We start from the raw sequence: 13,269 nt of genomic DNA, 5'->3' as shown, positions 1-13,269 counted from the left end.
TTGCGTGAGCCCAGGAGTTTGAGGCTGCTGTGAGCTAGGCTGAGGTCATGGCGTTCTAGCCCTGGCAACAGAGCGAGACTCTGTCTCAAAAAAAAAAAAAAAAGAATATGTCGATAATGTGGTGCTCAAATTAAATCACTAAAAAAAGAATACGTAGATAATGTTTCTATTAGTATAAAAAATTTCAGATTATATATCCATACATGTTTGTATTATATATAAACATATATACTATGATTACTATATATAGTACATATACAATTTATATATAATATACACACATACACCTTATTTGTGGTGTATATACTATGTATAAACATATATGACAATATATGTAAGAAAGTGATAATCACAGTTACTCTGAAGAGGCATTTAGGGGACTGGTGTTCAGGGCAGGAGAGAGATTGACTTTGTACTTTTAATAATATTTTTACTGTTTGCCTTTTTGACACATATATACACTACTTTTTCAAAAATAAAAACACTGTTTAATTTTTTAAGAGTTTCTAGCTTCTAGGACTACCATACTGTACTAAAATAATTAGAATCCATTTCTACGAAATTACTGTTGCTGTCTTAAATAAATTGTGAAGAATAGGAGAGGTACTGTGAGAGTTGAGAATAGACTGAAAGGCACTAAGAGTGAATCTTTGTTTGTTTTCTGTGGCTTACAACAGAATACCTGAAACAGGGTGATTTATAAAGAAAAGGAATTTATTTCTTATACTTGTGGAGGCTAAGTCCAAGATTAAGGGACTGCATCTGGTGAGAGCTTTCTTGCTGGTGGGGACTCTGTAGCATCCAAGACGGCACCGGGCATCACATGGTGAGGGGCTGAGTGTGCCAATGTGCTAGCTCGGGTCTCTCTTCCTCTTCTTATAAAGCCACCAGTTTCCAGCCCATAACCCATTAATCCATGAATAGCAGAGCCCTCATGATGCAATCAGCTCTTAAAGGTCTCTCAATAATACCACATTGGGGATTGGGTTTCAACATGAGTTTTGGAGGGAACATTCAAACCATAGCAGAGTGGAAACAGGGAGACCAATCTAAAGGCCACTGCAACAACCCCGGTGAGAGACACGGTAGCTGGGTCTATGGTGGTAGCCACAGAAGTAATGAAAGATGATCAGCATTGGGAGAAATAGATTATAGATATAAATGTAGACAAAGATGAATAAAATAAAAAAGATATCACATTTTATTGTCAGCAGAATCTCTATATATAGTTTTATACAATTTAAAAATGGATAATATTAACTATACAAAATCCATTAGCACTTACATGGCTACTTCAACAGGTTTGTGCTATGTAATTTAGTGAATTTTACAAATAATTAAAGTTACTTAGCACCACTTCAGTTAAAAGTATCAGCTTTAAACTCAGACACACACAAACACACACACACACACACATCACCACACATTATCAAACATCAATATTCCAAACCCAGAAAATCAATAACTAATTTACAAAGTAAATACTGTCTTTAAAAACAGTGGTAGAAAAGTTAGGTTAAAAGCTATTGCTTGAAATTTTTCAGCTTAGATCCAAAAAACAAATTCTCAGCAAACTGAGAATTTTAAGAACAACCACCATATTTCAGTAAAGTTGAATATGACTGCTTCACAATCAATACCACATATATCAGAAAAGCATAATTTCTGGTTGTCAAAATAATGACTTCCTTGTTAGTCTGAACTATAGCTTTATGTCAACAATTTATATAAATGAGTTGAAAATGTGATTCTTTCTGATTCAAATTAAAATGAAGGTGCTGATATTAATACAATGTTACTTCAAATAATTAAGAAATTTTATCTATCTGTTAGCCAAGAGGCCAAGTCACCTCCAGTAACTGTCCTGTAATACCAAAGGAAATATATTTCGCCTCTAATGAAGCACAGATCTGGGCTATAGTTCTGGTCTGCCATGAACTAGCAATGTGAACTGAACCCAAGAATTTCATTTCCTCAGCTAAAGAATTGAAGGAGTTTGGTTAAGGTGCTCTCTGTAAAGGACTTTGCCACTGAAAAAGAAATTAATTCAGCTTGAGAATTTCTGCTTTGAGATGATATTTAGGGTGGAGTAAGAAGTAAATTTTTTAAAAGGTATATGGACTTACTTTCTTGTACACGTGCAATACCATAATTTAGAACTACCTATAGTGTTGATCCGGAAAAATGTTGCACATGGAATGTCAATATAATGATTGATATTATTAAAAAGTCTGAAAATGAAGCATCAAACAATAAAAATGTTTAAAATCTTTAAAGTGTTTGTGATATTTGAGTTAAAAAAAAAAATGATGCACTACTACCAGTTAGAATATCCCACCTTTGAATTTTAAAAGCTAAGAATCTGAGCAGAGGGAAAATGACATAGAAATTTCAAGCCATTCTGTTAGAAAAATAATCAATACATACCAATTAAAACATACCTTGAAATACCATCAAGAAAACAAAGATAACAAAAACTGGTTTCCACAGAAAAGATGATTCCTTTCACCAAAGCACCATACAAATGTGTTATCTTAACATACGCACAGAGACAGACAGACACATACACACACACACACACACACACACATACACATACATTATCTTGAATGAATTGAACAAAAATAAATATTAAAAATGCTCTATGACCCAGAATGGAATAGCTTCCCCATTGATGCTAACATTCTAATTGGTTCTTCTTTTCTGTCTCCATTATAAGGACCACTTCATAAGTTTCTAGTTCAATGCTATTGCAGGTATCTTACAAATTCTGTATCTCTCAAGGTTACAAGGAATATCACTCCAGGACCATTTATCTTTTTTATAAACAAGAACAACACAGTTTTCTTCCTTAAGGTTGTTGGGTTCACCCTCATGCCAGAACCTGAAAAGAAATAAATAGATAGATATAAATATAGATATAGATAGATATCAGAGGAAAATTCAGGGAAAATGCCCCTCGCGTGCATTTTAGAGCTGCACTGTCTAATACAACAGTCACTAGCCACATGTGACTTCTGAGCCCTCGAAATGTGGCTTCTCTGTATTGAGATGTGTTTTAAGCATTAAGTGCACACTATATCTTGAATATTTATTGCAAGAAAAGATGTCAAAGATCTCAGTAATAATTTTATATTGATTACGTGTTCAAATGGTAAGATCTGGATATATCAGGTTAAATATATTATTAATTATTAATACATTATTAAAATAAATTTCACTTGTGTTTTTATTTTCTTAACATGGGTACTAAAAAATGTCAAATTACACATGTGGCTTTGCATTATATTTGTACTAAACAATACTGGCTTCAAAGAAGAAAATGACAAAGTTATAACCCTGTTTCAAAAGCAATTTTTATCTCTTCCATTGTTGATCCAAATGTAAATCTAAGAAAGTTTTTTCACATCACTCTCATGCTGTTCTTTCACTGACATTGTACAAATAAGGATACTGAAAACTTCAGTGAAGTCATAGGCTCATTCTGTAACTGGGACATAACATACAGAAGTCACTGAACACATATAGTGTTCTATTCTGGCTAACATTTTTTACATAGCTGTACTCCACCCCAAAATGAATTCTTCTTGCTACCTTCTCCCCACCTTCACCTATAAATCCCCTTAGTCCCACTCAATATACTCACGCCATGTGCGTGTTAAATGGCGTCTTGTCCACCCAGCGCCAGTGACCTTCGGTGTTCTCATCTGTAAGTCCTAGGAAATACAAAAACTGTCTATCCAAAAATCGAATTATAAAGTTCTGCAAAAAAAAAAAAAAGTAAATTTTTAAAAATATATTTGCACTTATCAGGTGATGGCTGTTATGTTGGAGAAAAAGGAAAGAAGTCGAATAGATTTTGGTTAACCACAAAAGCTTTGGCATTAGATAGATCTACTTTTTTTTTTTTTTGATTGGATCCTGTTTTTTCTTTTATTTATTTACTTTTATTTAGAAGTATTACAGGGTACAAATAATTTTGGTCACATGGATTGCTTTTATAATGCTTGAGTCATGGCCAGAGTACATGTCACCCAGATACCGTTCACTGTACCCTTTAGGTAGGTTTTCACCATCTCCTCTCTCCCCCTTCCTCTGGGTGATTTCTGTTGAGTTTTACTTCCCTGTATGCACATGTGTGCTCATCGGTTAGCTCCAGTTTAATAGTGAGTACATGCAGTGTTTGTTTTTCCATTTTTCATTTAGGATAATGGTCTCCAGTACCATCCAAATTGCTGCAAAAGGCATTAAGTCATTCTTCCTTACGTCTGAGTAGTTCTCCGTGGTATACATATACCACATTTTGTTAATCTACTCAAGAATTGATGGGCATTTGTGCTGATTCCACATCTTTGCATCTGTGAATTGTGCTGCAATAAACATTCGAGTGCAGGTGTCTTTTTGATAAAATGACTTCTTTTCCTTTGGATAAATACCCAGTAGTGGGATTGCTGAATCAAATGGTAGGTCAACTTTTAGTTCTTTGAGGAATCTCCACACTAATTCCACAGAGTTCTTACTAATTTGCAATCCCACCAACAGTGTGTAAGTATTCCTTTCTCTCTGCGTCCATGCCAACATCTATTGTTTCTGGACTTTTTAATAAAGGCCATTCTGACTGGGGCAAGGTGATATCTTATTGTGATTTTAATATGCATTTCCCTGAGGATTAGTGACATTGAACATTTTTTCATATGTTTACTGGCCATTTGTCTATCTTCTTTTGAAAAGCTTCTGTTCAAGTCTTTTGCCCACTTTTTAATGGGGTCGTTTGTTTTTTTCTTGCCAATTTGCTTGAGTTCTTTGTAGCTTCTGGTTATTAGTCCTTTATTAGATGTATAGCTTGCGAATATTTTCTCCCATTCTGTATGTTGTCTATTTGCTCTGTTAATTATTTCCTTGGCTGTGCAGGACACTTTTAATTTAATCAAGTCCCATTTTATTTATTTTTGTTGTTGCTGTGATTGCCATTGTGGTCTTCTTCATAAATTCTTTGCCTAGGCCAATATCTAGAAGAGATTTTCCTATGTTTTCTTCTAGAATTCTTATGTTTCATGCCTTATATTTAAGTCCTTTATCCATTGTGAATTAATATTTGTGAATAGTGAGAGATATGGATTGTGTTTCATTCTTCTGCATCTGGCTATCCAATTTCCCTGGCACCATTTATTGAATAGGGCTTCTTTCCCCCACTATATGTTGTCGTCTGCTTTGTCAAAGATCAGTTAGCTGCTAGGTGGATAGTTTTATATCTGGGTTTTCTGTTCTGTTCCATTGGTCTATGTCTCTATTTTTGTGTCAATACCATGCTGATTTAGTTACTATAGCCTTGTAGTATAGTTTGAAGTCTGGTAATGTGATACCTCCTGATTTGTTCCTTTTCCTTAAGATAGATAGATCTATTTTCAAATCCTCATCGTAATGTTAGTAAGCACTTTAATCTCAGCCAGCCCCAATTTTTCTCATCTCTAGAAGGGACAACTCCATTACTTCATAGAGTTACTGTGAAGATGAAATGAGATAATACTTGCAATCCTCTCAGTACAATGCTTAATAGGATTGAATTTTTTGTTTACATATTACATTAAATCCCTTTTTTTTTTTTTTTTTTTTTTGAGACACAGTCTCACTGTGCTGTCCTGGCTAGAGTGCCTTGGCATCAGCCTAGCTCACTGCAACCTCAAACTTCTGGGCTCAAGCAATCCTTCTGCCTCAGCCTCAGGCATGTTCCACCATGTCCGGCTAATTTTTTCTATATATTTTTAGTTTTCCAGCTAATTTATTTCTATTTTTAGTAGAGATGGGGTCTCACTCTTGCTCAGGCTGGTCTCGAACTCTTAACCTAGAGCAATCCTCCCACCTCAGCCTCTCAGAGTGATAGGATTACAGGCATGAGCCACTGCCCCCAGCCATTAAATCCCATTTTATTCAAAGAGTGAATGAACCTGTAGGTTGCAAAGCCATTAAAACAGACTACTCAAGGTAACTTTGCTGACCACAAAAAGAGTAGACTCTGAAAAACAAACACCACATGTACCCACTATTAAAATGGAACTAACTGATGAGCACACATGTGCACAGAGGGAAATGAAATTCAGTGGAAATCAAGCAGAGGGACGGCAGGCAGAGGGGATGGGCGAAAACCTACCTAACAGGTACAGTGCACATTATCTGGGTGATGGGCACAGTTATAGCCCTGATCCAAGCATTACAAAATCAATCCATGTAACCAAAACATTTATACCCCTGTAATATTTTGAAATTTTAAAAAAAGCTTAGAATCTTAGTCATGGTACATATATGGAAATACATTCCATGAGGAAATAAAGTTCAGCTTTTAAAGGTTTGAATTTAGGCTGGGCACGGTGGCTCATTCCTGTAATCCTAGCACTCTGGGAGGCTGAAGGGGGTGGATCATTTGAGCTCAGGAGTTCGAGACCAGCCTGAGCAAGAACAAGATCCCATCTCTACTAAAAATAGAAGGAAATTAGCTGGACAACTAAAAATATATAGAAAAAATTAGCCGGGCATGGTGGCACATGCCTGTAGTCCCACTACCCTAGAGGCTGAGGTGGGAGGATCACTTGAGCCCAACAGTTTGAGGTTGCTGTGAGCGAGGCTGATGCCAAGGCACTCTAGCCAGGACAGCAAGAGCGAGACACTGTCTCAAAAAAAAAAAAAAAAGCTTGCATTTACCTTAAGATTTCTTCATTCAGAATTAGAACCATACATTTGAACTATTTTTCCTATACTTTATCCTGAGAAAATATTTCAGTCCTGGTTAACCTCTTAACCAAACATTTATCAAGACCCAAGCGGTGTGCCTGGCACTGCACAGGACATTGAAGGTGTGAAGACGAGTAAAGCATCGCCCAGCCCTCCACCAAGTCGGCATCACCGGAAGAGATGGAGTGGTGACTAGACAATTATAGTGCACTGGAGTAAATACCATGATCTCACTGTGCACAAAGTACCACAGAAGTACGTCCAACTTAGAATAGGGAGGGTGGAGTAGGGAAGGTGGTCAGGCTAGTTTTCTGGAAGAAATAACACAGGAATTAAATCTGGGAAGACCAAAAGAAGTTGGCCATAAGAAGAAAAATGGGAGAGGAAGAAAAGGCTTCCCAGCAGAGTGGAGCAGGTGAAGCAAAGAGACAGGGGGGTAACAGAACAGAGAAATTCCTCTTTCTCTGCAGAGATTCAAACCAGCAGAGAAACCGATGTGATCCTCCTGACACACCTGCTCAGCTTCTGTGCTGATGGTTGCCAGATGAGCCGCCATCCCTGAACAGTTTCTTTCACTCTCAGCCCACGTCTTGTTGTCATTAAGAGGAAGAAAGCAGTTGGACTGGAAGGCTCTCCAGAGAACAGGACAGCAATTCCAGGTGCTCCCTCAGGTGAAAATTGAAATGGAAATTATTTCATCCATAACAGATTGCACAACCATTCTACAACATAATATCCAATTAATACTTGTGGAAATAATGCCAGGATTACCAAAATCATTGTTTCCCCCTCCTCTCCAAAAAATCCTGAAGATGACATTGCTAAATGTAAGTATTGGAAATCACATAATGACTACGAGAAAATTACAAAGTATTCTCTTAGAAGACATTATTATTATTCAATTTCCATACATCTATTTACTTTCATATTTAAAGTGTTTCCATAGCAAAGCTTTTTGCAGAACATTTTATGTGAAGGGGCAAAGAATCTGCTAAAACTCAAGCATTCTCCCCTTCTCCCAAATGAGACTTTACAAATTCCAGAATAATAAAAGAAATAAAGACATCTCAGCAAAGCTATACATTCTATGAATAGGAGAAAACTGTTCTTACAATATGTCTGAATCAAGGGGAAATGGAATGAAATTAATGTTATGTTTTGGATGTCAAAAATGGCCCATAAATTTGTTAAGTTATATTCTCCAGTTATTCAACTAATTATAGTCATAAGAAACAATTCTATCTTAATTTACCAATGTTCACTCCTGTGCCAGATTCTCATCTTATTTTAATCTTTCCTGGCTTACTACTGATAATCTTTAAATTAAAATGTGAGAAAAAAAAGAAAAAATCAAATTGTGAATTTGAGTAGAAATGGAAATAAGAAATTCCCTTAGGCTCTCTGCCATCTGTACCTTTGAGTTCTGACGTCTCTCTGATGCACGTTAGCTTCGTATAGTACTCTGGTAACTTGTGCGTTCCCGTGCTTCTCTTACAGCGTAGAAAGTTGTAATGAGTCACTGTCAAGGAAGAAAAAAGTTACCTTTATTTTCCTATGTATTTCCAATACTTACATAACCACTTACTTAGGAAAATGCGGCCTGATCTCTTTAACCTTTATCTTATCCTAGTAGTTAAAGCCCTCACATTCTTTTTTCTTCCTATGCAGTTCTTTTGTTCTAGCTCCAGGTGAATTGGTTGGAAGCAATTGTTGAAAATTAATGTTCTTATTATCATATTGTCCATTTTGTGCTTTACAGGAATAATTTTGCAAACTTCTATGTGCACATACCTTTAAGCCATATTTCTATCAAAATTTGTTTTAGAGTGGGGAATTTTGGTGAGCACTAGGATAGTTCTGTGGTTTTATGAGCCTTATACATTTTTTAATATTTTTACTTTAAAATATGACCACATGTAAAAAAGTGAAAAACATAAATGCATAGTTTAGCAAATTATTGTGAAGTGAACACTCCAGGTAACCACTACCTAGCTCAAGAAACAACATTGCCAACACCCCAGGTGGCCTTCATATCCCAAATGCAGCCCTCTTTTTCCCCCGTAAAGGTAATTTTGTGGCTCTTAAAGTAACCACTCTGTGTTTTGCCTCACAATTTTACCATTTAATAACGTATCTCCAAACATAGATCAGATTTGCCTGCTTTTGAGCTTTCGATAAATGTAATCATCTGGTATGTACTCTTCTGATTCTATCTTCTGCTCAGCATTGTTTCTGGAATTTATCCATGTTACACATAATTATAATTCATCCATTTTCATTGCTGTAAAGTGACCTACTGTAAATAGATCTACCGGATCTATTCATCCGGTAAAACGTATTTATCTAATCTACTTCTGGCGGATATCTGAGTTGTTTCCAGTGTCTGGCTGTTGTGAACTGTGCTACTCTGAGCATTTTTGACCACGCATCCTAGAACACATAAGCAGGCATTTCTGTAGGGTATAGATCTAGGAGTGGAATTGTGGTAATAGGGGATGCATATTGTAAATACTGGTAAACTTTTCCAAATCTCCCACCAGCAGCAATTCATTAACCGTCCAGGCGCTCCGCAGCATCATCAATATTTGGTAGTACCAGACTTTTCCACTGTTGCCACCCCATTGTGTTTGCAGCGGCATCTCATTGTAAGCTGCAGTTGAGCCTCCCTGATAACTAATGCGGTTGACCTTCAGCGTGTGTTTATTAGACATTTCATTTTCTCTTTTCTATTGTGCCTATTTAAGACTTTGCCTCTTTTTCTATTTCATTGTCATTATTTTTCCTATTCATGTGAAAGATTTTTTTATGTAGTCTGCACACTAATCCATTACTAATTATATGCATTACAAATACCTTCTCTTACAGCTTTCTGCTTTCACTTGTAGTGGTATCTTTTGTTGTACAGTAAATCTCATTTTAATGTAGTATATTTTGTCAATGTTTTCTTTATTTTCTAGTGCATTTTGTGACTTAAGAAATTCTCTGCCTCAAGGTCATGAAGATATTCTCCATTTATTTTCTTAAAATTTTATTGATTCACTTCACATTTTGGTCCATAATCCACCTTCGATTGGTTTTTGTACATGGCATGATGCAGGAGACCAATTTTATTTTTAAAATATAAATAATCAATGGGCTGTACAACATTTGTTGAGCAAAACTCTCCCTTTCCCATAGCTCTGCAATATCCACTTCTGTTTTATAGAAAGAGTTTTGTTATGCAGGATCTGTAACTAAGCTCTCTTATTATTTTCCTCTGGTCTATTTGTCTTACACCTATACTATATTACTTAAATTACCATAACTTTATTTTAGATCTTCATATCAGAAAGAATGTCTTCCTATCATTCTGATGGTGGTGATGGTTTCAGCAGTGCATACTTATTCCCAAACTTGAGATATATACATTAAACATGTGCAGCTTTTTATGTGTAAATAAGATCTCAACAAAGAGGTTTCAAAAAAAAAAAAAGGAAGAAAGAACAAGTGTTCCAGCCTTGTTCTTCTTTTCAAAGCCAGTCCATTTAAAGTTGCTTTTTTGCTGCTTACTCTTTACTCATAAGATGTACCCCTTTATAATCCCAGTCCAAAATGGGAAATAATTTATTATACTCATTGATATGGTTTGGATGTTTGGCCCCTCCACATCTTATGCTGAAATTTGATCCCCAGTGTTGAAGGTGGGGCCTGGTGGGAGGTGTTTGGGTCGTGGGGGCGAATCCCTCATGAATGGCTTGGTGCCCTCCCATGATAATGAGTGAGTTCACGTGAGAGATGGTTGTTTAAAGAGCCTGGCACCTCCTCCTCCCTCTCTTGCTCCTGCTCACCTTGACATACCTGCTCACCCTTTGCCTTCTGCCTTGATTGGAAGCTCCCTGAAACCCTCACCAAAAGCAGGTGCCAGACCAGGCTTCTTGTATAGTTTACAGAACTGTGAGCCAAATAAACCTCTTTTCTTTATAAATTACTCAGCCTCAGGCGTTTCTTTATAGCAGCGCAAAAACGGACTAACACACTCATCGACTTTTACATATGCAGAAAATGGTCTAAATTCCATCTTTCATTCCCTGACATAAAGGTAACAGTACCAAAAAATAGAAGGTAAAGTATGTAACTCTAAATTTTAAATCCAAGACCCCAAAGACATTATAGATTGATTACGCTGGGGAAACTCAAGAGAGTAAAGGCTTAGGGCAACTTTTGTGAAAGTTATTTGGGAAAATAATTCAAGAAGAGTCCCACTTTGGCTAACGACTTACCCAAACAATTTGCAATAAAACAGGCACTGAGAAGTGAGATGAGAACAATAGCAATAATCCAAGGGACCTGCTGGGAATGCTCACCTCCTTCTATTAGTACAAAAAGAAAAATAAAGAGGTTAAACTCATCTTGGCCACAGGCTAGGGAAGCCAATTCTACAATGGAGCAAGCTAAATATGAGAGCATCCAAAATATTTTAAATCTAGAGAAGAGCTTAAATGTTTTCTCTGAATAAATCAATTTTAGAGCTCACTGATAAATGAATAAATAAGAAAAATGGAAGCAATTTTTTTAGTAATTTTGGAATAAGAAAGGCTGTTTGTGTGTGTGTGTGTGTGTGTGTGTGTGGTTTTTTTTTTGTCACAGAGTCTCGCTCGGTTGCCCAGGCTAGAGTGCTCTGGCATCATTGCTCACAGCAACCTCAAACTCCTGGGCTCAAGAGATCCTCCTGCCTCAGCCTCCCGAGTAGCTGGGACCACCGGCATGCGCCACCATGCCCAGCTAATTTTTCTGCTTTTAGTAGAGATGAGGTCTTGCTCTTGCTCAGGCTGGTCTCAAACTCCTGAGCTCAAGCAATCCTCCCGCCTCGACCTGCCAGAGTGCTAGGATTGCAGGCTGAGCCACCATGCCTGACCAACAAAGGTTTTTTTAAGCAAGACATAAAAAAACCCAAAAGCCATAAAAAATTGGATAATTTGGGTATATTAAAATTAAACTTATCTATAACCTAAAAAATGTTAAAAGGCAAAGGACACATGGGGGAAAAGTCTTGTCATAAAATCCAGACTATATAAAGAATTTCAAAAATCAATTAGAAAACTGAGCAAAACTTTGAGCAGGAAATTTGCTGAAAATTTAATTTGCTGAAATTATAAATGGCCATTAAACAAACAAAAGTATGAACAAGGAACAATAAACTAAAAGATTGTGGTATAACTTCTCCATATCCGATTTAAAAAGGTAAATTAAAAATGTGCAGTGTTGGCAGGCTGAGGGTAAGCGCTCTGGGTGAGAAAATAAAGGCTGTTACTGAGATTGTAAATTAGAAATGCCTTTTAGAAGGATCAATTTAGTAGCATTTATCAATTTTTAAATGCATTACACTTGTCACAACAATTTCAATTATAGGTATCTATCCTACAGAAATAACTGAACTTATTTATGTTAAAGGTTATTCATTGCAGTACTTTTGGAAATAGAAAAAAACAACAAAAAGAAAACCACTAGAATCTAATACTTAACATGTGTATTATTAATAGCAGAAATTCTAAATTATGGTGAATCCATATAATGAAATTCTATATAGCAATTACATAATCCTGTATATCAGTGTGTACTGACATAAAAAATCTCCAAGACATATTGTTACATCAAAAGGCATTTTTAGGAACTTTGTACAGTGTGATCCTATTGAAGTTTGCCATGGTAGGGTGATGAGATGAAGCAAAATTTTAATTTTAAATTTACATATTTCTGCATTTATTCTATATATTTCTCAGAAATATCATTTAATGTTCTTGTAATACAAATCCACTGGTATATCTTAATCCAAACATAAAATAGAATGGTCAGAGTCTCTGATACATCATGAGCTTAAGTCAGTGTGTTTTCTACATCTTCCTTCTCTCTCTCTTCTTTAAAAGAATCTTTCCACATTACTCTCTTTTCATCTTATTTCTCTTTTATATACTTTATCTCCTCTCTTGGTTCAATCTACATTTTATAAAGAAGGTTCTATTACCCAACTTGTTTGAATCTATGTCCTTCCTCTTAGCCAAATTCATCCTCATTTCCTTCTACTTTCTCCTCCTCATTATCATCATCCACAATCTTTAAAGCTACAGTCAATTCATATTTTTAAATTTAGTCATAATTCCAACTGCCTCTTTGAAATTGAAAGGAGAGAAAGTACTCACCTTTACTTTGAGATTCTTCTAGCCCCATGTGTGAATACTCTCTTGTTGTTCAGTGGTCAGGAGGAACAGGAACCTCTTTTGTTTGTTTTTTCCCAGAGTATATTTCTGTGGATAGAGAAATATATTCAGAAATATTGAACATTAATCTTACCCATTCTAGTGAGATTAGAAAGTTCCAAATATAAGTGAGTTAACTCAAAAGGAGAAAACTTTTCAAAGGTTGGGGTTTCCCTTGATTCACTCTGGGAGATGAGGCAAACAAAAAAAAAAAAAAAAAAGGGAAATTGAGAAAGCAATGCCCATTTAGTAGAAACTTCCATAAATATGTTTAAATCACTAGGTTGGTGTGTCATGTGGAATTTCTCAA

At 36.0% G+C, this 13,269-nt stretch overlaps 1 protein-coding gene across 1 annotated transcript; it reads right to left on the bottom strand.

The window, feature by feature from the left end:
• Positions 1-2,655: 2,655 nt before the first annotated feature.
• CLEC4D (C-type lectin domain family 4, member D) lies at positions 2,656-12,930 on the bottom strand. Its single transcript, XM_012637800.1, has 6 exons — positions 12,903-12,930; positions 10,986-11,075; positions 8,141-8,245; positions 7,241-7,392; positions 3,647-3,762; positions 2,656-2,884 (listed from the first exon to the last, which is right to left on the bottom strand). Exons 1-6 carry the CDS (start codon positions 12,928-12,930, stop codon positions 2,737-2,739), a joined length of 639 nt encoding a protein of 212 aa, XP_012493254.1. The 3' UTR covers positions 2,656-2,736.
• Between the last annotated feature and the right edge of the window lie 339 nt (positions 12,931-13,269).

This window comes from Propithecus coquereli, unplaced genomic scaffold (genome assembly GCF_000956105.1).
Source record: "Propithecus coquereli isolate 6110/MARCELLA unplaced genomic scaffold, Pcoq_1.0 Scaffold124, whole genome shotgun sequence".
NCBI lineage: Eukaryota > Metazoa > Chordata > Mammalia > Primates > Indriidae > Propithecus > Propithecus coquereli.
Note: the sequence above shows the minus strand (reverse complement) of the source record. Positions and strands in the feature narration are given on the sequence as shown.